At 43.9% G+C, this 25,719-nt stretch overlaps 1 protein-coding gene across 2 annotated transcripts in view; it reads left to right on the forward strand.

The window, feature by feature from the left end:
• Positions 1-25,719, forward strand: part of NUP188 (nucleoporin 188) — a 75,771-nt gene that overhangs the window by 47,280 nt on the left and 2,772 nt on the right. Inside the window, exons 19-38 of one of the 2 annotated variants that reach the window (XM_060200334.1) lie at positions 115-191; positions 1,020-1,134; positions 5,515-5,635; positions 5,760-5,826; positions 6,506-6,634; positions 8,788-8,927; positions 9,900-10,006; positions 12,060-12,266; positions 12,386-12,555; positions 14,450-14,519; positions 16,825-16,892; positions 17,342-17,537; positions 20,370-20,447; positions 20,740-20,825; positions 21,038-21,183; positions 21,606-21,787; positions 23,494-23,697; positions 23,862-23,954; positions 24,397-24,555; positions 24,858-24,995. In XM_060200334.1, coding sequence (XP_060056317.1) covers positions 115-191; positions 1,020-1,134; positions 5,515-5,635; positions 5,760-5,826; positions 6,506-6,634; positions 8,788-8,927; positions 9,900-10,006; positions 12,060-12,266; positions 12,386-12,555; positions 14,450-14,519; positions 16,825-16,892; positions 17,342-17,537; positions 20,370-20,447; positions 20,740-20,825; positions 21,038-21,183; positions 21,606-21,787; positions 23,494-23,697; positions 23,862-23,954; positions 24,397-24,555; positions 24,858-24,995 — 2,553 coding nt within the window. The remainder of the gene's footprint in view (positions 1-114; positions 192-1,019; positions 1,135-5,514; positions 5,636-5,759; positions 5,827-6,505; positions 6,635-8,787; positions 8,928-9,899; positions 10,007-12,059; positions 12,267-12,385; positions 12,556-14,449; positions 14,520-16,824; positions 16,893-17,341; positions 17,538-20,369; positions 20,448-20,739; positions 20,826-21,037; positions 21,184-21,605; positions 21,788-23,493; positions 23,698-23,861; positions 23,955-24,396; positions 24,556-24,857; positions 24,996-25,719) is intronic. The other variant, XM_007527045.3, reaches the window with a different exon arrangement.

Raw genomic sequence — 25,719 nt, forward strand, 5'->3', positions numbered from 1 at the left:
CTCTATCTCTCTCCCTCTCTATATCTTCCCCTCTCAATTTCTCAAAATAAATAAGTTAATTAAATAAAAAAATAAAATAAGATGTGGGTATTAATTCTCCTTTTGCTTTACTAGGTGTGGACTGATCTGCACCACACAGGCTTTTTGCCATTTGTGGCCCATCAAGTCTCCAACATGAGCCAGATGCTTAGGTAAGCCAGTTTTTAGTGTACTAGAGTATATTCCCCAGAGTACCATACCCTTTTCAATCCTTGGCTGTCTTCCTTGGTTTTATATATGCTCTGTGCCTGTTTACTTTGTCTGCTCCTTATGTATTCACCCTCTGACTGAAAATGGGAGAATAATCTTGAGAAGATGACAGGACTTAGGCCACAGAGACTACTGTCTTCTTAGACCCCATGATCTTTAAAGCCAGAGATTTCTTACTTAGCAGTAATCACTTTAGGTATGGGAGAGTTGACTTTCTAACTGAGAAAGTCCAGATGTATCTGAATCCAGCCAGACCTGGCTTCTCTTTATTAGTCATATTAAGTACTATTCATTATTTCATGTGTATTCAAGCTTGTTGGGTAGACCTGTGTATTTGCAGAGTCTCTGTCTTACTGCCTGAACACGCTGTCATTTCAACCAAGAGACAAGGATGTTATCCTGATGTTTGATTTTTCACTTTAAACCCCTTGAGCTTGTGTATCAATAAAGTATGTTATTAGTGTTTTCCCTGGATGTAAAATTACCTAGATTTGATTAATTTCTTTGTAGAGCCAAAGCCAGATAGATAGTGATAAAGTTTTGTAAGTAGCCTAGGATGTGACATGATGTCTAGAGTGCTCAGTTTGATCCCCAGCATTGCATATTCCAGGGACAAACATCTAGTTCTCTTTCCTTCCCTCTACCTTCCTCCCTCTCCCCCTTCCTATCTCTCATGTTAATATTTTTTTTTTTTTATAAAACTTATAATTATAGCTTCTTGAAACTTTAAGTTGACCCATCGTTTTATACCCTTCTCTGTCTGTGCCCAGTGCTGAAGGGATGAATGCTGGAGGCTATGGAAACCTCTTGATGAACAGTGAACAGCCCCAGGGTGAATATGGGGTCACTATTGCCTTTCTGCGCTTGATCACCACTCTTGTTAAGGTAAAATCTAGTTAGACCAATTCATCTAAAATAGTCTCCTTGCCTCTTATCTACTCAGTAGTCATCTTGTCTGCAGGTTGAATTGATGTCTTCATGTTATGATAGCATCAAATTCTAGAATAAGTGGTCAGGAGGTGGCGCAGTGGATAAAGCACTTGACTCTCAAGTGTGAGGTCCTGAGTTCAAGCCCTGGCAGCACATGTACCAGAGTGATGTCTGGTTCCTTCTCTCTCTCCTCCTGTCTTTCTCATCAATCAATAAATAAAATCTTTAAAAAAAAAATTCTAGAATAAGTGCTCTGTCGATTCATCTGATTCTCAGAGGCATTATGGTATAGTATGGCTTCTGTTTTGACTATAATTCACATATTTTTATATTATCTAATATAAACGCATGCACATGTACTCGTGAAGCTAAGTTTCACAGGGACAAACTACTAGACGACATGTACTCTTACATTTTTCAGTAAGTTGATTTTTCATTTTGCTAGGGGTTCATAACTCAGTTTGAAACATACTGGTCCATAAAAGATGTAAATTGAGGGTGGGGGTAGATAGCATAATGATTATGCAAAGAACTCTTGCCTGAGGCTCCAAAGTCCCAGGTTCAATCCCTCATACCACCATAAGCCAGAGTTGAACAGTGCTCTGACCAAAAAAAATCAAGATAGAAAAGGAATGAGACAGCTTTAAGATTTACATCACTACCTAAAAGATGTAAATTTTGCTTCAAAACATATGATCCTGTGGCATAGAACGTGGCACTGTGGGTAAAGTATTGACTGGACTTTGAAACTTGAGATACTGAGTTCAACTTATAGAACCACATGTGCCAGAATAAAACTCTGGTTCTCTCCCCCTCTTTTTAGTGAAAAAATAAATATTTGCCTCCAGGGTTATTGCTGGACCTTGGTGACTGCACTACAAATCCACTGCTCTTGGAGGCCATTTTTTTCCCATTTTTGTTGCCCTAGTTTTGTATTTATTGTTGTTGTTGGATAGGATAGAGAGAAATCGAGAGAGGTGGGAAAGACAGAGGTGGGGAGTGAAAGATAGGTACCTGCAGGTCTGTTTCACTGCTGTGAAACACCACCCCCATATAGGTGGGGAGCCAGGGGCTTGAACCGGGGCCCTTAGGCAGCTTATTACACTTCGCTCCATATGTGCTTAATCCGCTGTGTTACCACCCTGCCTCCGTAAATAAATCTTTAAATAAAGTAAAACATATGGTCCTGTAAACCAAAATTACCTCAAAAGCAACTAAAATATAAAATAGCAAAACAAATAGAAAAGCTGGTACAATGTGGATTTCTGGAGTCAGGTAAAATAAGGCTCACATTTGAGTTTAATCACTTACTAGCTGCAAGACATTGGGCAAATAAAGAATTTCTCAGGCCCCACACCTATGGACATCTAATCTTTGATAAAGGGGCCCAGACTATTACATGGGGAAAGCAGAGTCTTTCAACAAATGGTGTTGGAAACAATGGGTTGAAACATGCAGAAGAATGAAACTGAACCACTGTATTTCACCAAATACAAAAGTCAATTCCAAGTGGATCAAGGACTTGGATGTTAGACCACAAACTATCAAATACTTAGAGGAAAATATTGGCAGAACTCTTTTCCGCACAAATTTTAAAGACATTTTCAATGAAACAAATCCAATTACAAAGAAGACTAAAGCAAGTATAAACCTATGGGACTACATCAAATTAAAAAGCTTCTGCACAGCAAAAGAAACCACTACCCAAACCAAAAGACCCCTCACAGAATGGGAGATCTTTACATGCCATACATCAGACAAGAGTTTAATAACCAACATATATAAAGAGCTTGCCAGACTCAACAACAAGACAACAAATAACCCCATCCAAAAATGGGGGGAGGACTTGGACAGAGTGTTCACCACAGAAGAGATCCAAAAGGCCAAGAAACACATGAAAAAATGCTCCAAGTCTTTGTCAGAGAAATGCAAATAAAGACAACAATGAGATATCACTTCACTCCTGTGAGAATGTCATACATCAGAAAAGGTAACAGCAGCAAATGCTGGAGAGGTTGTGGGGTCAAAGGAACCCTCCTACACTGCTGGTGGGAATGCAAATTGTTCCAACCTCTGTGGAGAACAGTCTGGAGAACTCTCAGAAGGCTAGAAATGGACCTACCCTATGATCCTGCAATTCCTCTCCTGGGGATAGATCCTAAGGAACCCAACACATCCATCCAAAAAGATCTGTGTACACATATGTTCTTGGCAGCACAATTTGTAAATAGCCAAAACCTGGAAGCAACCCAGGTGTCCAACAACAGATGAGTGGCTGAGCAAGTTGTGGTCTATATACACAATGGAATACTACTCAGCTGTAAAAAATGGTGACTTCACTGTTTTCAGCCGATCTTGAATGGACCTTGAAAAATTCATGTTGAGTGAAATAAGTCAGAAACAGAAGGATGAATATGGGATGATCTCACTCTCAGGTAGAAGTTGAAAAACAAGATCAGAAAAGAAAACACAAGTAGAACCTGAAATGGAATTGGCGTATTGCACCAAAGTAAAAGACTGGGGTGGGTGGGGAGAATACAGGTCCATGAAGGATGATAAATGACATAGTGGGGGTTGTATTGTTAAATGGGAAACTGGGGAATGTTATACATGTACAAACTATTGTATTTACTGTTGAATGTAAAACATTAATTCCCCAATAAAGAAATAAATTTTAAAAAAAAAGAATTTCTCAGGACTTTTGTAAAATAGAAATGCTAAATAGTCTCTGGTGGTGGGTTGTTGAGATTACTTTACATTAAAAGCACTCAACACACTTCCTTTATCTTTTTAATGTTTGTTTACTATGGATAGAGACAGAGAAATTGAGAAGGGAGCGGGAGATAGGGAAAGAGAGAGATTCCTGCAGCCCTATTTTGCTACTTGTGAAGTTTTCCCCTTGCAAGTGTGGGCCAGGGGCTTGAACCAGGCTTCTTGTGCACTATAATATGTGCACTTAACCCCATGTGTGCCACCGCCTGGCCTCTACTTTTTCCTTTTCTGCCCCTCACCCCCAAGTACTATTCAATTCTAGCTTATAGTGGTACAAAGGATAAAGTACCTTTTTAAGATAAGGAAGTTGGTGGTAATAAGTAATAATAGCTCATCTTTGTGGTATTCCAGTGAAGAAGCAGTGAGTCAGAGAGGGGGTTGGTGATGAGAATAGTGAGAGTGACATCCTTCACTGTCAGCGACCCATGTATTCCTTATGCTTAAATTACTTTCCTTCTGCCCAGACTTAACCTTCATCCTCCTTCAATTAGATACCTTTTGTGATGTTATCACACTGCCTTTTTAGCCTTTTTTTTTATTCTAGTGAATCCCATAACTTAAGGATAACTTGAATTAAACATTTTTTTTCAATAGGTTTGTTTTATATAAGACAGGTTCACATGAGAGAGAAAAAGCCAAAGTACCGCTCTAGTGTATGCGGTGCCAAGAAGTGGACTAGCAGCCTCAGGCATATGTAGATCCTATGCTCCACCAACTGAGCTATTTCCTCAGCTGCCTTTTTTGTCTTTTTTTTTTTTTGGGGGGGAGGGTTCTTTGTTTTTCTGTTTTTTGTTTGTCTTTTTTTTTTTCCCTTTTGTTGACCTTATTTTTTATTGTTTTTGTTGATGTCGTCGTTGTTGGATAGGACAGAGAGAGATGGGGAAGACAAGAGAGGGATAGAGAAAGATAGACACCTGCAGACCTGCGTTACCACCTATGAAGCAACTCCTCTGCAGGTGGGGAGGCAGAGCTCGAACCAGGATCCTTATACTGGTCCTTGTGCTTCGCACCACGTGTGCTTAACTTGCTGCGCTACCACCCAAACCCAGGTTTTTGTTTTTTAGGTTTATTGGGGCCAGGTGGTGGAGCTCCTGGTTAAGTGTACACTTTACAGTACTCAAGGTCCTAGGTTCAAGCCCCCGGCCCTCACCTCCAGGAGAAAAGCCTCATAAGCAGTGAAGCAGGTCTGCAGGTGTTTCTCTGTCTCTCTTCCTCACTACTCCCCTCCCCTCTGAATTTCTCTGTCTCTATCCAATAATAAATAAATAAAATATTTATATTTAGTTATCTATTTATGAGAGAGAAAAAGTGAGTGAGAGAACCTGGGTATCACTCAGGCATAAACGATGCAGGAATGAAATTCAGGACCTCATATTCAAGAATCCAACAACTTTCTGTGCCACCTCCTGGGCTAGACTGACTTTTTTTGTTGCTGTCCTTTTTTCACTGGTAGCTGAAGTTTTCTAGATTTATTTGGGGACTGTGGTTTTAGAGTTAAATCTTTACTCGCTAAATGGCTTTTTAAAGAGGCATAGCAAGCTCTCACAGCATGGTTTCTTGTAGGGGCAGCTTGGTAGTACCCAGAGCCAAGGTCTGGTGCCCTGTGTCATGTTTGTGATGAAGGAAATGCTTCCCAGTTACCACAAGTGGCGCTACAACTCCCACGGTGTGAGAGAACAAATTGGTAAGGAAAGCAGGGACAGGGAGATCTGAAGAGTTTCTGGCTTCTTGAAAGATCTTCCTCTCCTTTTCTTGGGACCAAAGGTTAATATACAAGTCCACATCATTCTTATGTCTTCTGGATCCAGGTTGCCTGATTCTGGAACTGATTCATGCAATACTGAACCTGTGCCATGAGACAGATATGCACAGCAGGTATGACGGGGAGGTTCACTAGAACTTGGTGCTCTTGGAAACTGTCACTAACCAAGTGAACACACGGGCTTCTGAAGTACCGAATCTTCATTTCTTCTAGATAACTCATGGTTGAAGCTAGATTTTAGTACTCTTGAGATTCCGATTTGCTTTTCACTTGCTTGTTTATCCTTTTTCCTTTGGGAAGAAAAAAGCTAATAAACTGCAAACTAGCTCGTTCCCAGTGAGGCTGTACACACACAATCACTTGACATCTTTAAAGAAATTAGGCATGTTCATAAGAAAATAGTACACAGTACCCATCATAAGTCTATTTCCCACAGATGATCATCAGTTAAGTCAATGTTCTTCTAGATTGTTTCCTCTGCTTATACTAATTGCTGTGTAAATTTCTTTCCATATTATTGGTTATAGATCTGTCTTGTTTCAGTGGTTTCATGCATCCCATCATGTGAGTTCATCTTGATGTCAGTAACGCTGTACATTAACTTATAGAAATTTAGATTATTTCTCAGCATGGTCTTTAAAATCTAAAGCCTATTTAAGGAGTACCTTCATCTAATAAAGAGAGCTGATCTGTGTCACTAATTTCTAGCTGGTTAGGCTCAATCAGTGAATGCCCTTTTCTTAAAGTAATAATATCAGTGGCTTCCTAACTCAAAATGTTTCTGTCTTCTAGTCACACCCCTAGCCTGCACTCTCTCTGCATCTGCAGCCTGGCTTATACAGAAGCAGGGCAGACAGTTGTCAACATTATGGGCATTGGTGTGGATACCATCGACATGGTGATGGCAGCTCAGCCCCGCAGGTAGGACTCCCTCTGTCCCTTTAAATTTCATTATTGTATAGAGACAGAGAAACTGAGAGGTGAGAGGGAGATAAAGAGGGAAAGAGACAGAAAGACACCTGCAGCCCTGCTTCACCACTCTTGAAGCCTTCCCTCTGCAGGTGGGGAGCAGGGGGTTGAGCCTGGGTCCTTATGCACTGCTATGTGAGTGCTTAACTAGGTGTATACCACCTGGCCCAAGAACTCTAATTTAAGTGAACATTCAATAGCTTTTAGGACAACTTTGTTTTTATTACAATGTAGTTTTTATTTTAATTTTTTTAGTGATTTTATATTGATTTATAAGACTGTAAGATAATAGGGTTATAATTCGATACAGTTCCCACCACTAGAGTTCTGTGTCCCATCCCCCTCCGTTAGAAACTTGCCTGTTGGGAGTCGGGTTGTAGTACAGCGGGTTAAGCGCAGGTGGCGCAAAGCACAAGGACCGCATAAGGATCCCGGTTCGAACCCCGGCTCCCCACCTGCAGGGGAGTCGCTGCACAGGCGGTGAAGCAGGTCTGCAGGTATCTTTCTCTCCTCCTCTCTGTCTTCCCCTCCTCTCTCCATTTCTCTCTGTCCTATCCAACAATGACAACAACAATAATAACTACAACAATAAAACAACAAGGGCAACAAAAGGGAATAAATAAATAAAATAAATATTTTAAAAAATTTATTTTTATTTTTTTTATTTAAGAAAGGATTAATTAACAAAACCATAAGGTAGGAGGGGTACAACTCCACACAATTCCCACCACCCAATCTCCATAACCCACCCCCTCCCCTGATAGCTTTCCCATTCTCTATCCCTCTGGGAGCATGGACCCAAGGTCATTGAGGGTTGCAGAAGGTAGAAGGTCTGGCTTCTGTAATTGCTTCCCCGCTGAACATGGGCGTTGACTGGTCGGTCCATACTCCCAGTCTGCCTCTCTCTTTCCCTAGTAGGGTGTGTCTCTGGGGAAGCTGAGCTCCAGGACACATTGGTGGGGTCTTCAATCCAGGGAAGCCTGGCCAGCATCCTGGTGGCATCTGGAACCTGGTGATTGAAAAGAGAGTTAACATACAAGGCCAAACAAATTGTTGAGCAATCATGGACCCAAAGCTTGGAATAGTGGAGAGGAAGTGTTAGGGAGGTACTCACTGCAAACTCTAGTGTACTTCTGCTTTCAGGTATATATTTTGCAGTAGTTTATGGATACGTGTGAACATAAGCTCTCTCTCACAGAAACTGGTGTATATCTAGGTTATGGGACTTTGTTAGAAAGTGAACCACAGGGAGTCGGGCTGTAGTGCAGCGGGTTAAGCGCAGGTGGCGCAAAGCACAAGGACCAGCATAAGGATCCCGGTTCGAACCCCGGCTCCCCACCTGCAGGGGAGTCGCTTCACAAGTGGTGAAGCAGGTCTGCAGGTGTCTATCTTTCTCTCCCCCTCTCTGTCTTCCCCTCCTCTCTCCATTTCTCTCTGTGCTATCCAACAACGACAACAATAATAACTACAACAATAAAACAACAAGGGCAACAAAAGGGAATAAATAAATATAAAAAAAAAAAAAAGAAGAAGAAAGTGAACCACCTGAGATGAAATTAGAGTGTACTATAAAAGGAAAGGTCTAAAAGAAAGAAAATTTTTTTAAAAAAAAAGAAAAGAAACTTCCCTGTTATTTACCCCTATGGGAGTATGGACCAAAGCTCTTTTTGAGGTGCAGAAAGTGGGAGTTCTGACTTACGTAGTTGCTTCTCCACTGGACCTGGGTGTTGGCAGGTTGATCCATCCTCCAGCAGAACCTAGATGGCTGCTATATAAACAGATGCATAGCAGGGGGAGTTTGATTGCTTCTCTCTTAGTTTGGACTTAGGTCTGTTGGAAGCTTTTGAACTCTGTGATTATTTCTAAATCTTTTTCTTTAATTTTTTTGTTTCATTTACTGTAATGAGAAAGAGTAGATACAGAGGGAATGGTAGAGAGACCGAGAGACCAGAACACTGCTCAGTTGTGGCTTATGGTGGGGCTGGGGATTGAACCTGGGACCTCAGAGCCTCATGCTTGAAAGATTAAAATCTAATTAGTGAGAACACGTTTGTTTTGAATGAAGTTCTATCTGAATCCACTCTGGTTTCCCTTTGGTGATCTAGTGATGGAGTAGAGGGCCAGGGGCAAGGCCAGCTGCTGATTAAGACAGTGAAACTGGCATTCTCCATCACCAACAACGTTATTCGGCTGAAACCTCCTTCTAATGTGGTGTCTCCCCTGGAACAGGCTCTCACACAACATGGTATGTATTTCTTCTTCTTATCAGTAACATTTCTGCCCATAAGTACATGCTCCCAGCTATGCTATTAGAGATCATCAGTATTGTCTGATTAACTCCTTGAGGAAATTTTTGGGAAGCTCCCATCCTGGACTTAGAAACAAAAGGACTGAATGGTAATTCATTTCTGCCTCCTATTGAAGACAAGATATTAGATAAGACTGCATGTTCAAAGCTGAATGGACTGCCTTAGTTTAAATTGTGGCTCTAGGGCGGGGGAGATAGCATAATGTTTATGCAAAGAGACTCTCATGCCTGAGGCTTCGAAGTTCCAGGTTCAATCCCCCGCACCACCATAAGCCAGAGCTGAGCAGTGCTCTGGTGTTTCTCTGTGTGTGTCTCTCTCCCTGCATCTAAATAAATAAGTAAATAAATAAAATAAATTTAAAAAAATATTGTGACTCTAACCAACTTTGTGATCTTAAGCCCACTATTAAATAACTCTGCCTTGGGTTTCATGTTTATAAAATGGGGGTAGTTATAGTATTTCCCTTAGGAGATAATGAAGACTTATTACCTGTGTATCATGTAGAGATGCTCCTAGTAGATGTTTAGAATAGGTTTTCTCATTTTCAGGTAGGTGTTTACATAATACTATATGTATTGTTTGGGGTTTCTATGATTTTTGCATTTAAGTGCAATGTTTTAATGTGATTTTTATCTATTGTTTGTGAAAAGACTGCCTAATTTCTTCAAATTGTGTGTGTCCCCCCCTCACATACACTTAATAAATAGAAATGAGCTATTAATTCCCAAGCTCTACCTGTCCCCTTGGCTCATGAACTAAGTCAGAATGATGGCCCCCTGGATTTTCTCTAGCCCACAGGTACTTGAGGATAAGTTTCCTCACATATATGATCCTTTCTGAGCAGCATCCACTCTTAAGACATCAAATAGGCATGCTTGCTGTCTAAACTGTTTCCTGTGCTTCTCCAGGTGCCCATGGGAACAACCTCATTGCTGTTCTTGCCAAATACATCTACCACAAACATGACCCGGCATTGCCGCGTCTTGCTATCCAGCTACTAAAACGTCTGGCCACGGTAAGACCCTAATCTGAACCAAAACCGCAGAAAACTGACATTTGCTTGAGACTCTTACTTTCTCTCAAGAGAAACAGCTAATTTGGACTTTGCTAACATTTAAAGTAACACAGTGGGGCCAGGTGGTGGCGCACTTGGTTGAATGCACAGCTTACAGTGCGCAAGGACCTGGGTTCTAGCCCCCAGTCCCCACCTGCAGAGGGAAAGCTTCACAAGTGGTGAAGCAGGGCTGCAGGTGCCTCTCTGTCTCTGTCCCTCTCTATCTCCCCCTTCCTCTCGGTTTCTGGCTATCTCTATCCAATAAATAAAAAGATAATTAAAAAAATAATAGTAAAGTGACACAGCAACACATAAACACATGCAAAAGTTGTGTGTTTATTAGAATTGAGAGTTAAATTTGATTAAGAGTAAAACAAGGGGGCCAGGTGGTGGTTGAGCACACATGTTACAATGCTCAAGGATCCTAGTTCGAGGCCCGGGTCCCCACCTGCAGGGGGAAAGCTTTGCAAGTGGTGAAGCAGTGCTGCAGGTGTCTATCTCTGTACCTCTTTATCTCCTCCTTCCCTTTCACTTTCTCTTTGTGTCTATCCAATAAATAAAGATAGTGAGTTTTAATTTTCCTGATTACATAAGATATGCTCACATATGTAATATGAGCATAAATAAAAAATATTTACACGTTCAGATAGATTGTGTGTGTGTGTGGATGTGCCTCACACATACTATATATACAGTTCACCACCCCAGCCCCAGCTTTTTTTTTTTTTTTTTTTTTTTTGCCACTGGGACTTTAGTGGGACTCATGGCCTATGTCCTTCCACAACTCCCAGCAGAAAACCCCCCCCCCCCATTAGAAAGTAAGACACAGAAAAGAAAGGACACCACAGTACTGCTCCACTGCTTGTGACGCTTCCTCTTTGCATGGTGCTCCCATGTGATGGCTGGGGACTTGTGCATGGTAAAGTGTGCCCTTTACTGGCTGAACTGTCTTTTGGCCAGTCAGATGAACTTTTTAACTCTTTTTGTTTTCACATATATAGAGAGAGGCAGAGAGAAAGGGAGAGGCATCATAGCACTCTCCACCACTCATGGAGCTCCCCCAGTGCTGTTCATGGTGCTCCTGTTTGGTACTGATGCGCAAACCTGGGGTCTTGCTCATGGTAAGTCTCATGCTCTACTAGGTGCACTGTCTTCAACCCTCCTGATTGTGACTGATAATATGTCCATAGAAAGTTAAGATCCTTTATGATCCCCTCAGTGCAAGAATCCATATGAGCAGATTGGCATGTATTGCTCCCAACTTCTTTTTATTGCTAATATTTATTACATATGAGAGAGAATGTATTACATGAGATGGAGGGGGAGGAAGTTAGAGCATCATTTGGGTACACACAATGCTGGCGATATCTTAAGGAGTGTTTGTTGTGTGCTTTTGTTCTGTACAAAAGTAGGATTCTGCTATAATACTGTCTGATGACTAGTTTTTTTTCATACACAAACACATGTATGAGGCTCCACAGTCTGAGGTTCAATACCCCACACCACCATAAGCCAGAGCTGAGTTGTGCTCTTATTTAGAGAGAGAGAGAGAGAGGGAACCAGAACATGACTGTGCCAGGAAGTGCACTCACACCCCACCCCCAGTGCATGCAAGTCTTCTGCTCTACCACAAGTCTTGTGCCCTCCCCACCAACCGCTTTCTAAGGTTTTTTTTGTTTGTTTTTTGTTTTTGCCAGCACAGGCAAGTTGAAATGATATTTATTTTTTACTTTGCATTTATTTAACCTTTAAAAAATTGGGAGCATTTAAAATAATGATTTGTCTGTTGCGTAAAACAAAGCTTTTCATGAGACAAAAAGAGGGATAGAGAGCACCACTCTGGCACGTGCAACACTGGGAATAGAAGTGGGAACCTGTGAGGCATGAAATTCCTACGACAGGACTGAGCGATTGAGGTCTTCACCTAGCCACTCTGCTCCTTTTTGGAGAGTTCACCAACTCGGGGTTTTCTTGAAGTAGGTCTCTGAGCCTTTATGTTCCTGGTCTCTCTCAGGTGGCCCCCATGTCAGTGTATGCCTGCCTGGGCAATGATGCAGCAGCCATTCGCGATGCCTTCCTGACCCGACTGCGGAGCAAGATTGAGGACATGCGCATCAAAGTCATGATTCTAGAATTCCTCACAGTTGCAGTAGAGACTCAGCCAGGCCTCATTGAACTATTTCTGAATCTGGAGGTGAAGGATGGCAGTGATGGCTCCAAGGTGAGCCTATGCCTTAGATAACACTGCCAGGTGGCTCCTCAGGAGGTAGACGCTGGTCTCTGCAGGTGTGGTTATTTGGCAGCAGCTGTGGGACTGAACTCTGCCTGCCCCTCCTACAGGAATTCAGCCTTGGAGTATGGAGTTGTCTACATGTAGTGCTGGAGCTGATTGACTCCCAACATCAAGATCGCTACTGGTGCCCACCCCTACTTCACCGTGCAGCCATTGCCTTCCTGCATGCCTTGTGGCAGGATCGTCGGGACAGTGCTATGCTGGTCCTCAGAACCAAGTAAGTCTGACCCTGGGAATTACTTCCTTATCTGTAAAATGGGGGCAATAGAGTGGGGGTAGATAGCATAATGTTTAAATGGTTATGCAAAGAGACTCTCATGCCTGAGACTCCGAAGTCCCAGGTTCAATCCCCTACACCACAATAAACCAGAGCTGTGCAGTAATCTGGTATTTGTCTCTTGTGTCTTTCTGTCTCTGCATCTCTCTCAAAAATAAAGTAAATAAAATACAAAAAAATAAATAAATAAAAATGGGGAGTCGAGCAGTAGTGCAGTGGGTTAAGCGCAGGTGGTGCAAAGCACAAGGACCGGCATAAAGATCCCGGTTCGAGCCCTCGGCTCCTCATCTGCAGGGGAATCGCTTCACAAGTGGTGAAGCAGGTCTCCAGGTGTCTATCTTTCTCTCCCCCTCACTGTCTTTCCTTGCTCTCTCCATTTCTCTCTTTCCCATCCAACAATGACGACATCAATAACAACAACAATAATAATTACAACAATAAAACAACAAGGGCAACAAAAGGAGATAAGTGAATTTTTTTTTTTTTAAATGGAGGCCGTAGTACTTTCTATCTCAGAGTCTTGCCAATGAGAAGATTCACCAAAGTGTTCCTTAGTCTTGGTTCTTCATGTGGGAATTTGACTCTTAATTTATTCTCTTCCTAGTGCAGCCATTAGTAGGGCAAGATATGCTCACATTAACATTCCTACTTTTTGTATAGCCACCTTTTGCTAACCACATTGAAACCCATCATTCCAGCAGGGGAAATAGCAGAAAAGTTCTGCAAAAGACTCATGGCTGAGTCTCTGAGGTCCCAGGTTCAGTCCCCTATACTACCATAAGCTAGATCTGAACAGTGTTCTCCCTCTCTCACCCTCTCCCTCTCTCATATTAAAATACATAAAAGAAAAAAACATCATTCCTGAGAAACTGGATTCAGATGAGAGTAGCTTGCATAAGGTATTGAACTGAGTAAAGTGCCCTATTCTCTAGAGCTGTTTGCATGGAGGGAAGAAATCTTTCTTTAAGCTGGGTGGTGGAAGTTGGGTGTAGCATAGCGGTTTAAGCGCACATGGCGTGAAGCACAAGGACCAGCTTAAGGATCCCAGTTCGAGCCCCCAACTCCTCACCTGCAGGCGAGTTGCTTCACAGGCAGTGAAGCAGGTCTGCAGGTGTCTATCTTTCTCTCCCTCTCTGTCTTCCCTTCCTCTCTCCATTTCTCTTTGTCCTATCCAACAATAATGACATCAATAACAACAATAATAACCACAACAATAAAACAACAAAGGCAACAAAAGGGAATAAATCAATATAAAAAATTTAAAAAATGTTAAGCATGGGCATTTCATATATATCAAGCTCAGCTATGATTTATGATGATGCAGGAATTGAACTTGGGACCTTGCAGTCTCAGACATTGAGAGTATTTGGAAAAACATTATGCTATCTCTTCTTTCATCAAGTTTTTAAAAATCATGTGTCAGTTTTTCTTTTTTTTTTTTTTTTTTGGTTACCTCAGTGACATAATTGTGTTTCTTAAGAGACAAACAGATGTGAGGCTGGGAGGTGGCTTGTCTGGTAGAGCACTTAAATATTGCCATGAACAAAGACCTGGGTTCAAACTCCTGGTTCTCATTTAGGAAGCCTGCCAGGGGAAGCTTCATGTGTGGTGGAACAGAAATGAATGAATAAATGAATGAATATATGAATGAATGAATGAATAAATAAATAGATGTCAAGATGTCCACTAGAGAACTGTCAACTCTGATATGAGCTGGTGCAAGAGAGTGAACCTGTGACTTCTAGGGTCTTGGGCATTTAAGATGTATGCTCTGATAGGCTGACCTATCTCTCCAGCCTGAGAAAGTGATTTCCAATATGGATTTTCTTTTCAGACCCAAGTTTTGGGAGAATCTAACCAGTCCACTGTTTGGAACCCTTTCTCCTCCCTCAGAAACATCAGAGGTAAGCTATGGTGTAGGAGGGATAGTGACTGGAAGTGACTCTTTGGGACAAAAGGTTAGACTGTGTCATTGAGGTGCAGAAAATGGTGCTTCCCCCAATTCAAAAATCTGAATATTTTATTTTATTTATTTTCCCTTTTGTTGCCCTTGTTTTTTATTGTTGTTATAGTTATTATTGTTGTTGTCATCATTGTTGGATAGGACAGAGAAAAATGGAGACAGGAGGGGAAGACAGAGGGGGAGAGAAAGACAGACACTTGCAAACCTGCTTCACTGCCTGTGAAGCGACCCCCCTGCAAGTGGGGAGCCAGGAGCTCGAACCGGGATCCTTACGCCGGTCCTTGTGCTTCTCACCACATGTGCTTAACCCGCTGCGCTACCGCCCAACTCCCTAATATTTTTAAAAATATGTTTATTTTAATGAAAGAGAAAAGACAAGAGCACTGATCAACTCTGCCTGATGGTGGTGCTGGGGATTGAACCTGAGACCTCAGAGCCTCAGGCATGAAAGTCTTTTGCATAACTATGGTGTTGTATCCCCAGCCCACATGGATATTTTAAAATATTTTTATTTATTAATTATTAGATACAAATAAATTGAGAAGGGCCAGGTGGTGGCGCACCTGGTTGAGCGCACATGTTACAAATAAATGGAGAGGGGATGGGGAGGATAGAGAGGGAGAGAGACAAGACACCTGCATCCCTGCTTCACCACTTGTGAAGCTTTCCACCTCCAGGTGGAGATGAGAGGCTTGAAGCCAGATCATTGCACACTGTAATGTGTACGCTTAACCAGGTGCACCACCACCTAGCCCCACCTAGATATTTTCTTCACTAGACACTTCTTTCTCTCAGAGCAGTGTGTGTTTGCTCTCCCTTTGATGTCTTGCTTTGTGAAGGAAAGTGGCATGCCCTGCTCTGCTGCTGGCTCTGTGTTCTTCTTCTTCTTCTTCTTCTTTTTTTTTTTTTTTTGTTACTCCTCCAGGGTTATTGCTGGGCTCGGTGCCTGCACCATGAATCCACCGCTCCTGGAGGCCATTTTTTTTCCCCTTTTGTTGCCCTTGTTGTAGCTTCGTTGTGGTTATTATTATTGCCCTTGTTGACGCAATTTGTTGTTGGCTAGGACAGAGAGAAATGGAGAGAGGAGGGGAAGACAGAGAAGGGGAGAGAAAGATAGACACCTGCAGACCTGCTTCACCGCCTGTGAAGCGACTCCCCTGCAGGTGGGGAGCCGGGGGCTCGAACCGGGATCCTTATGCCGGTCCCTGCGCTTTGCGCCACATGCACTTAACCCACTGCGCCACCGCCCGACCCCCTGTTCTTCTTGATTTACTTGTAGATAATATGGACCTGACACTTCTTTTCTTGAAAGTCAGATGCTGTTGTACATCTGATAGAAAATTTGCATGCTTTCTGTGGTCCGGGAGGTATCATAGTGGATAAAAGCAGTGGATTCTCAAGCATGAGGTCCTGAGTTCAATCCCTGGCAGCACATGTACCTGAGTGATGTCTGGTTCTTTCTCTCTCCTCCTCTATCTTTCTCATTAATAAATAAGTACTTTTAAAAAGGAAAGAAAGGGGAGTCAGGCGGTAGCACAGCAGGTAAAGCGCAGGTCACACAAAGCACAAGGACCAGCGTAAGGATCCCGGTTCAAGCCCCCGACTCCCCACCTGCAGGGGGAGTCGCTTCACAGGCGGTGAAGCAGGTCTGCAGGTGTCTGTCTTTCTCTCCCCCTCTCTGTCTTCCCCTACTCTCTACATTTCTCTCTGTCCTATCCAACAACAATAACTACAACAATAAAACAACAAGGGCAACAAAAGGGAATAAATAAATAAATAAATGTAAATTTGCTTTCTGGGGGCCGGGCAGTAGCGCAGCAGTTTAAGCGCAGGTGGTGCAAAGCACAAGGACCGGCATAAGGATCCCGGTTCGAACCCCGGCTCCCCACCTGCAGGGGAGTCGCTTCACAGGCAGTGAAGCAGGTCTGCAAGTGTCTGTCTTTCCCCCTCTCTGTCTTCCCCTCCTCTCCATTTCTCTCTATCCTAACGATAACGTCAATAGCAACAACAATAATTACAAGAATTAAAAAAAAAGGGGGGGCAACAAAAGGGAAAATAAATTCAAAAAAATACAAGGGCAACAAAAGGGAATATAAATAAATATTTTTTAAAAAGGAAAGAAAATTTGCTTTCTTCAATCTTTGGGCCCTTGCTCTGTCCCGCTATGGACTGGGGGTAGGGTAATCAGGAAAGAAAGAAGTTCTCTTCATTATCGTTGTTATTTTCTGTTTTTCCCCCCTTTGCAGCCCAGCATCCTGGAAACCTGTGCCCTAATCATGAAGATAATATGCTTGGAGATATACTATGTAGTTAAGTGAGTCCTTTGTGTTTTTGAGAATTTTGTGAAAGGTTGGTGGTGGAAAAGGACTATGGTGGCCTGCCTCCCACTGGGTACATAACTGTACAAGTCCAGGCAGAGATGAGAGCTGGTGTGGAGCCATTTATGGAAGGCTGCTGAGCTATGTTCTGGCCAATCTGTTGATGGCGTTTATGATTGTCAAAAAGAGTTAGTGTGAAGCAGACTCCATATGCTCGGGATTTCATGGAGGAGAAATCCAGGAAAAGGCCTCACCTAATCCATTATGCTGAGTAAGAAGTAGGAGCCCCAACCACTGGAGGTGATCCTGGAGCCATCTGCTTTTTAAGCCCATGTGAGGTTGCCTTCTGTGCCTCAGCAAGAGATGTGCCCATCACATCCCCATTTGTTTTCAAAACCTAACTTTGTTTTTGTTTGTTTGTTTGTTTGTTTTCCTGACACTCTAGGGGCTCATTAGACCAGTCATTAAAAGACACACTCAAGAAATTTTCCAGTGAGAAACGCTTTGCCTACTGGTCAGGATATGTGAAGTCCTTGGCTATTCACACTGCTGACACAGAGGGCAGCAGCTGTACCTCCTTGGTAGAGTATCAGATGCTGGTTTCCGCTTGGAGGATGCTTCTCATTATCGCCACCAGTCATGTAAGAACCTCCTGGAGCAAGTTTTCACTTTGGTACCCTGGCAACTATTTCTTGGGATGCCTGGTAGATACAGTCCCTTGGGAGGAAGAATGAATCAAGAGGTTTTCCCAAAAAAACAGAAATTGAACAGGTTCTGTGCCCAAAAATGGAGGATGATAGAGGTGTTGGATTATGATAGGTTCAACTTAAAAACACCCCAGAAGGCAGGATGGGGAGACATCATTATAGTTATGAAAAAGACTCTTGTGCCTGCGGCTCTAAGGTCTCAGGTTCAGTCCCTAGTACTACCATAAGCCAGAGCTGAGCAGTGCTCTGGGGTCTCTCTCTCTCTCTCTCTCTCTCTCTCTCTCTCTCTCTCTCTCCCCTCCCCCTCCCCTCATTAATATAAATCTTTTTTGTTTTTTAAGTTCCAGAAAGCAGTTTCAGTCACAGATGCTTCCTATTTATAAAAGCCTGCCTCAGATAGACAGTGCAAGAGGCGCTACAAAACTGAAGTTTCCCCCAGTACTGTAGTGCGCCCATGTAGGGTGCCAGCTGCTTAACATGGGATGTATGCATGGCAAACCAGGCATCTGCCCAAGTAGGCTGCCTTTTTGCCCTCCTTCCCTCATTTAAAAACATCATTATTATTAATTTTTTGCCACCAGTGTTATCACTGGAACTATACACACCTGTATGACTCTACTGCTCCTGGCAGACTTTTTTTTTTTTTTTTTTTTTTTAAGAAAGAGGGTGAGAGTCAGACTGCAGAAATGGGAGAACTAGAGAGGGAGAGAAGAAGGACCACAGCACTGCTCCACTGTCATGAAGGTTCCCCTGTGCAGGTGCTGTCATGCGGTGGCTGGAGGCTCAGTGCATGGTAAAGTGTGCATCTGTGCCCCACGCCCTTTTTATTTATGTTATTTCAGGGAAAGAAAGAGATAACACACAATTATTCCACGATCTGTGGGGCTTTCCCCAAAAGTTCCCCTTGTTGCTGGGGCTTTATGCATGGTAAAAATAGCTTCACTAGCAAACGATCTGTAGTTGGCTTTTAAGGAGTTAGCATTTGGAAAATGTTTTCCAGCATCTATCTACCTCCCTCCTTCCCTTCCTCCCCTCCCTCCCTCCCTTCCTCCCTCCTTCCTTCCTTATTATTTTGTAGAGCCAGGGTGTCTCACATTCAGTTACACTACTCTCATTTTTTCATTCAAGACAGAGAGGAAGAGACATCACAGCACTGAGCTCCCTCCAGTGCCATGTTCCTCCTTTGTGGGGCTGGGCCACTGCATGGCAGCTTGTGAAAGATTTTTCTGGCCCATGTTTTTCTTGGCTATGAGTGTGTCTCAACACTATCTGGTTTTTGTTTGTTTTGTTTTTGTTTTTTATTTGGTTTGGGTCTTTTGTTTTTTACTTTTTTCTTAGTGATTTAATAAGTGGTTCACAAAATTATAAGATAACAGGAATATAGTTCCATATCATATCCACCACCAGAATCAACACTGTATATATAATAAAGATTTGTTGTTAATCTGTTCTTCTCTGGGGAATCCAAATTAATATCTTATTTGTGTGTAAATGTGACACCAAGGAGTGAACTGAGAGCCTCTCACATGCCCAAGTTTTTTATTTATTTATTTATTTATTTATTTTCCCTTTTGTTGCCCTTGTTGTTGTTGTAGTTATTATTGTTGTTATTGATGTTGTTGTTGGATAGGACAGAGAGAAATAGAAGAGGGGAAGACAGAGAGGGGGAGAGAAAGATAGACACCTGCAGACCTGCTTCACCACTTGTGAAGCGACTCCCCTGCAGGTGGGGAGCCGGGGGCTGGAACCGGGATCCTTATGCCAGCTCTTGCACTTTGTGCCGTGTGCGTTTAACTCACTGCGCTACTGCCCAACTCCCTTGCCCAAGTTTTTCATTCTGTATATTGAGAAAGACCGCCATCCATGCAGTTCCATTTAGCGTGGTCCGTGGTGCCAGGGATTATCCCTAGGGCCTCATACATAGTAAGGCATACACTCTACCTGCAGAATTAGTTCCTAGCCTCACATTAATATCTTGAATTCATTAATTGAGCTTGATATAATATACATTTCTTATTCTAATCACTTCTACCTTCTCTAAGACTTCATTCCTTCAATCCAGATCACCCAAGACTGAAGCTGTGTTGTAGACTATAAACACACCGAAAGTCTCAGCTGTCTTTTGGGCGACTAGTCCCTAATTAAGCGGCAAGTCTTGATTGCACCCTTTGACCTAAGGAAATAGATCTGTCTTTTTGTCAGGTACCAGGGATATAGTATTGAGCAAGGTAGATGAAGTCTCTTAACTCATAGAAGGAGGCAAATTATAAACAGATTCACTAAGAAGTATATTTTGAGTTTGTGGCCATTATCTCAGAAGGAAATGATTAGAATTCTATAGTAGTGGGTGTTAAAATATGGTTGGTGTAGTCAGGATGGCCCACCCTGAGGGGGTGTTGTGTAAACTTGAGATCTGACTATGCAGACAGACATTCCAGGTTGAGAACCTGTGGTAGAGAGTAGTCTAAGCAGGTGGAATCACAAGTGCAAAAAGTTCCGGAAGTGTGTCAGAGCCTGGTATGTTGAAGAGAGAAGAAGGAGGCCAGTAAGACTGGATAGGTGTGTGGCCTCCAAGGCAGTAATGAGTTTGTATTTCCAGTGCACAGGAAAGCCTTTCAAAGGATTTCAGCAGAGGAAATATGCACTTATCATAGTGCTGATAAGGACTTACCAGTATGATTAAGTGCCTGGTAGAGGACCCCTATGCTTCTTGGCTTCTAAAGTCTCAGCATTTTCCCAGTTAGCATAACCCCTGCTCCTTTGTAGGCGGAGATACTGCACCTGACTGAGTCTACAGTACGTCGCCAGCTCTTTCTTGATGTGCTCGATGGAACCAAAGCGTTGGTAAGTGTGTCTGGGAGATGTCATACATCTCCCAAAGAGCATGTCTTGGAGCTTACTGGTCTATAGCCACCCCAAGGTCAGGTCATTGGGCTTAGTTTGCCTAGGAGGCCTGAGGCTGTGGAGGGAAACAGGTCTGCTGCTGCCTTTCCAGTCCCTGCTTCTCCTGGATCCTACCTCTGTGAATCCCTTGCTGGGAAAGAAACATAAATCTGCAAGGTCCCTGTGGATAGAACTCACCTTTCTGACATACCACCTCACACAGTCTTTTAAGTGGTGTGCCATCTCCCCATAGCTCCTGGTACCGGCCTCTGTGAACTGCCTCCGTCTCGGCTCCATGCTGTGCACTTTACTGCTGATCCTCCTCCGGCAGTGGAAGAGGTGAGCGAGCACTATGCTAGGGTAGTGCTGCCTATTCCATGCTCTTCATTGACCTTTCTTTGTCTTCCCAGAGGGGAGAAAGTAGGCATGAAACAGATCAGCTTTCTGCCATAGGCAGTGGGACTGACAGCTGCCCCTGGGCATTGTAAGATGAGGAAAGGACAGTTTGGGGTCTTGATTAGTCTCACCATCTCACCCTTTATTTTTTCTAGAGAATTGGGGTCTGTGGATGAAATTCTCAGACCCTTGACAGATATCCTGGAAGGAGTACTACAGGCAGACCAGAAACTCATGGAGAAGACCAAGGCCAAAGTGTTCTCAGCATTCATCACTGTGTTGCAGATGAAAGAGATGAGAGGTGAGGCCCAGAGTGGAAGGGCACTGGCAAGTCTCCTCAGCACTACTGGAAGCCAGTGTGGGCAGGACCTCCTCCAGCCTGTAGCTAAATATTTTTCCTGTGAGGTTTGAGTTTCCAGTCCCAAACCTCTTGTCTGCAAGAAAACTCTTCTTCTGGGGCTAGGAGATAGCTTCTCTGGTAGGGTATGTGCCTTTCCATACTTTAAACCCCCAGTACTCCATAGATGGTGGAATATTGCTGTTGTCTCTGCCTCTCTGTGTCTTCTGATATAATTAAAACTTTGACCTGGGAATGATGGAATCATGCATGTGAAAGACCCTGGCACTGTAAAAATCTTCTACTTGCCTGATAAGCAGATAGTGGTGTGGAGAGAGATTAGCAAGGTGTTACAAGGCAATGTCTTCTCCCTGTCTGCTCTGCAGTGAGTGACATCCCTCAGTACTCACAGCTGGTACTGAACGTCTGTGAAACCCTCCAAGAAGAAGTGATTGCACTCTTTGACCAAACCCGCCACAGTATGGCATCAGGCAGTGCCCCAGAGGACAAGGACAGCATGGACACTGATGACTGCTCACGGGCCCGACACAAGGACCAGCGCGATGGGGTAAGGGAGCACTTTGGGAAGGAAGCTGTTTGTCCTTAGGTCCATATAACAAATAGGAATGGCCTGTCCATTCTGTACCTGGCCCTGGGAGTGGTTAGTGAACAAGATAGTCACTGCATGTGCAGACTAAAAAAATTTGCCTGATGGAGGGACCAGGCTGGGGCACACCTGGTTGAGCACACGTTACCTTTTAAACTATATTTATTATTGGATAGAGAAAGAGAGGAGTTGAGAGGGAAAGAGATAGATAGGCCGACAGACACCTGAAATCCTCCTTCACTTTGTGAAGCTTTCTCCCTGTAGGTGGAAAACTTTAAAGGGCTTGAACCTGAGTTCTTGCATATTGTAATATGTGTGCTTAACCAGATGTACCACTGCCTGGCCCCAAGTAAACATTTTCTTAAAAATAAAAAAGACAATTTTTTTTTAATTATTTCTTTATTGGGGAATTAATGCTTTACATTCGACAATTTTCTTAATGAAAAAATGACTCAGGTTGTTCAGATTCTTCTTGTATGTGTCCCACAGGGAAGAAAAACAAGTCAAATTGGCAATGTGAAGGATTCCCCCTGAATCTAGGGACTGAGCGAGAAAGTGACTAAAGCACTGGTAGTTGTGCAGGTCGAGGATTCTGACTGGGAGAACTGCAAGTAGGACGTAGGGGGAGTGTTGTCTGAGGTCTGAAGAAGGCTGCTGTGAGCAAAGACCAAGTGAGGCAGCTGTGTCAGGGACTTTGCTCTAGGTCCTAATTGAATGGGGTGGCGACTTAAGGACTTGAAGCAGGCATGGGATCAGATCATAGTCTAGAAAGACCACTGGTGAAGTATAGAATGATGTTCTTTAAACTAGGCCATAACCTATGAGTGGGTCTTAAGCTCATTTGGTTACAACTAACGTTTCATTAAGTTAAATAAAATGTAAAGATACTAGTGTACTTCGAAGGATGTAATGTGCTTCTCAGTGTTGAGTGAGAATGCATCAATATTCATATCCTAGCTAGGCTGCCGTGTAAAAATTGTTACTATATGGGAGTCAGGCAGTAACACAGCGGGTTAAGTGCAGGTGGCGCAAAGTGCAAGGGCCAGCGTAAGGATCCCGGTTTGAACCCCTGGCTTCCCAACTGCAGGGCAGTAGCTTCACAAGTGGTAAAGCAGGTCTGCAGGTGTCTTATCTTTTTTAAATAGTATTTTTAAAAATTGTTACAAGTTGTATTCAGAAATGAGTAGCGGCCAGAAGGTGGTGCAGCCTTAGATGCAAAGTCCCCTTTGATTCTCAGCACCACATATGCCAGGGCAATGCTCTCATCTGCTCATTCGCTTTCTCTCACCCAAATGAGTAAATAGATAAATAATCTCAATAATAAGTAGAAATTTGAAAGGCTACTGTAAAAACATCAAGTAGGGAGACTCCAGAGAGGAGGAAGTATAGCTTAGGAGGTGGCTGCAGCTGAGCTCAGAGGGACAGTCACTTTGCCTTTACTCTCTAGTAGCAGTCGCCAATAGCTGAAGTAGAGGTGGGCGTGGGAACCGAGTGAGCAGGGCTTGGAGAGATCCTCAGTTACCTGTCAGTCAAATTCGCTTGGAGGTGTGGATGGTCAAGAGAAGTTGTAAGGAATTGGGCCCAAAGCTGTCTTCTTTCTCCTTCTTTTTCTTTTCACCCTCTGCATTGATTCTTCCCCTTGTATTCATCTTTGCCCCTGGCCCCAGCAGGTGTGTGTGTTGGGCCTGCACCTGGCCAAGGAGCTGTGTGAGGTAGACGAGGATGGCGATTCGTGGCTACAGGTGACCCGAAGGCTCCCCATCTTGCCAACACTCTTCACTACCCTGGAGGTGAGCCTTCGCCTGAAGCAGAATCTACATTTCACTGAAGCTTCATTGCACCTGCTCCTCACCCTGGCTCGAACCCAGCAGGTAGGAATCAAGCCTAAGGACGCCAAGGACAGGCAGGTTCTAACACTGCCTTCGAGCCTCCCAGAAGCTGTGAGCTTCACATAACACTGGGCAGAGCAGCTGCCCAAGCTTTGGGACTGGTGGGGCAAAGCCTGGTTCATCTCATTCTTCATCTCTCTTTCCAGGGAGCTACAGCAGTGGCTGGAGCTGGCATCACCCAGAGCATCTGCTTGCCGCTCCTCAGTGTGTATCAGCTCAGCACCAATGGCACAGTACAGGTGAGTTCCAGTAGCTTTCCAGGACTGGACTAGCCAGAGTACAATTCTGGGGGAAAGTGTTCCGCCTTCCCAACTCCCACCACCACCACCCCACCCCGCTCCCATCTTCACTATGAAGAAGTCAATCTCTTGAGTTGTCTCAGTCTTTGGTGATCTGCCAGGGCTAGCCTGATAAAACCCTCCCCATCCACATCATCCTGACCCAAAACAGGAGACACTCACACAGCTGGTTAGTGGCAGCCCTGAGTCTAGAATACAGGATTCTTGTTCACTGTCTGATGCTGTCTACTTAGAACTACTGGTCTCAGGTCCCTTCTCCCCCTGCCAGTCACCAGATAGTAACTACCCAATCCAGTTTTCTCCTCTGAGCAGTCAAGGCTGCCTTTGCTTTCGACTAGCCTTCTTGAAGTCATATACTAATCTTGCCTGCCTTTTGTCTCAGACACCTAGCACCTCTCGGAAGTCCCTGGATGCTCCGTCTTGGCCAGGGGTCTACCGCCTGTCCATGTCTTTGATGGAACGGCTCCTCAAAACTTTGCGCTACAATTTCCTGACTGAGGCCCTAGATTTTGTGGGGGTTCACCAGGAGCGGACTTTACAGGTGAGGGGCCTCCAGCCTGGGCTGGGGCTCCCAGGACGTGGTGTGGTTCAGGTCATTGGGATAGGAGACTTGGCCATGAAGGGTGTAGGGGCCTCTTTTCATGATGTGCTCTCAGGACTACAGGGTGACTGGTAGCCCAAGGGCAGCTGCTCTGCTGAGGGGCAGAGATCAGCTCAGAAAAAGAAAGCCTCAGTCAGAATGCCAAGCCACCTGTTGTGGCACCACTTATTTGTGAGCCAAGGAATTCTGCTCCCTACGGGATGGCAGGTTTAAGTCACTTGTCCTTTCCTGTCTCCCCTCAGTGTCTCAACGCGGTGAGGACAGTGCAGAGTCTGGCTTGCCTGGAGGAGGCAGACCACACTGTGGGCTTCATATTGCAGCTTTCCAACTTCATGAAGGAGTGGCATTTCCACCTGCCTCAGCTCATGCGGGATGTCCAGGTCAGCCTCACACATGGTTTCTTGGTAGGGACTGGGGAAATGCTTGGGAACAGGAAGTATCTCTAGGGAACTACAAGCTTGTTCCTGCACTGTGAGCTTTTTGCTTAGGCAGTATGGACATTGCTTCCTCTAGAATTGCATTTTCCCTTCCACAGAGTGGGCAGTCCATGAAAGTTAAGAACTTGGGCTTTGTCAGACACACCTCAGTTTACCTGCGTTAGGAACAGGCCTGAAGCTAGGAATCAGCTGGCAGAGAGAAGGAAGAGTGCAGACTCTGCACTCATATTTGCGACCTTGACCGAGTCACTTGGCTTCTGTAAGCCTTTTTTTTTATTATTTGCAAAATGGGCAAACAGTCCTCACTCAGTTAATTTCCCTGAGATTACATAGGGTCCCAGGGAAATAGTCCAGGCATCTGGTGGCTCAGTTTATAGTTGGCAGACTCAAGTAGAGAACATAGGTCCAGGGAGATAGTTCAGCCTGTTATAGCATAGAGCTTGCATGCCTGAGGCCACAGGATCAATCCCCATCACCACCATATGTCAGAATTGAACAGAACTTGGGGTCTTCCGTACCTACATATGCCACAGCTGAATAGTACTGGGGTGTGTGTGTGTGTGTGTGTGTGTGTGTGTGTGTGTGAAAACTGATTTTTCTTGGGGGCCAGGCGGTGGTGCACCTGGTTGAGTGCACATGTTACAATGTGCAAGGATCCAGGTTTGAT

Source organism: Erinaceus europaeus, chromosome 10, assembly GCF_950295315.1.
Source record: "Erinaceus europaeus chromosome 10, mEriEur2.1, whole genome shotgun sequence".
Lineage (NCBI taxonomy): Eukaryota > Metazoa > Chordata > Mammalia > Eulipotyphla > Erinaceidae > Erinaceus > Erinaceus europaeus.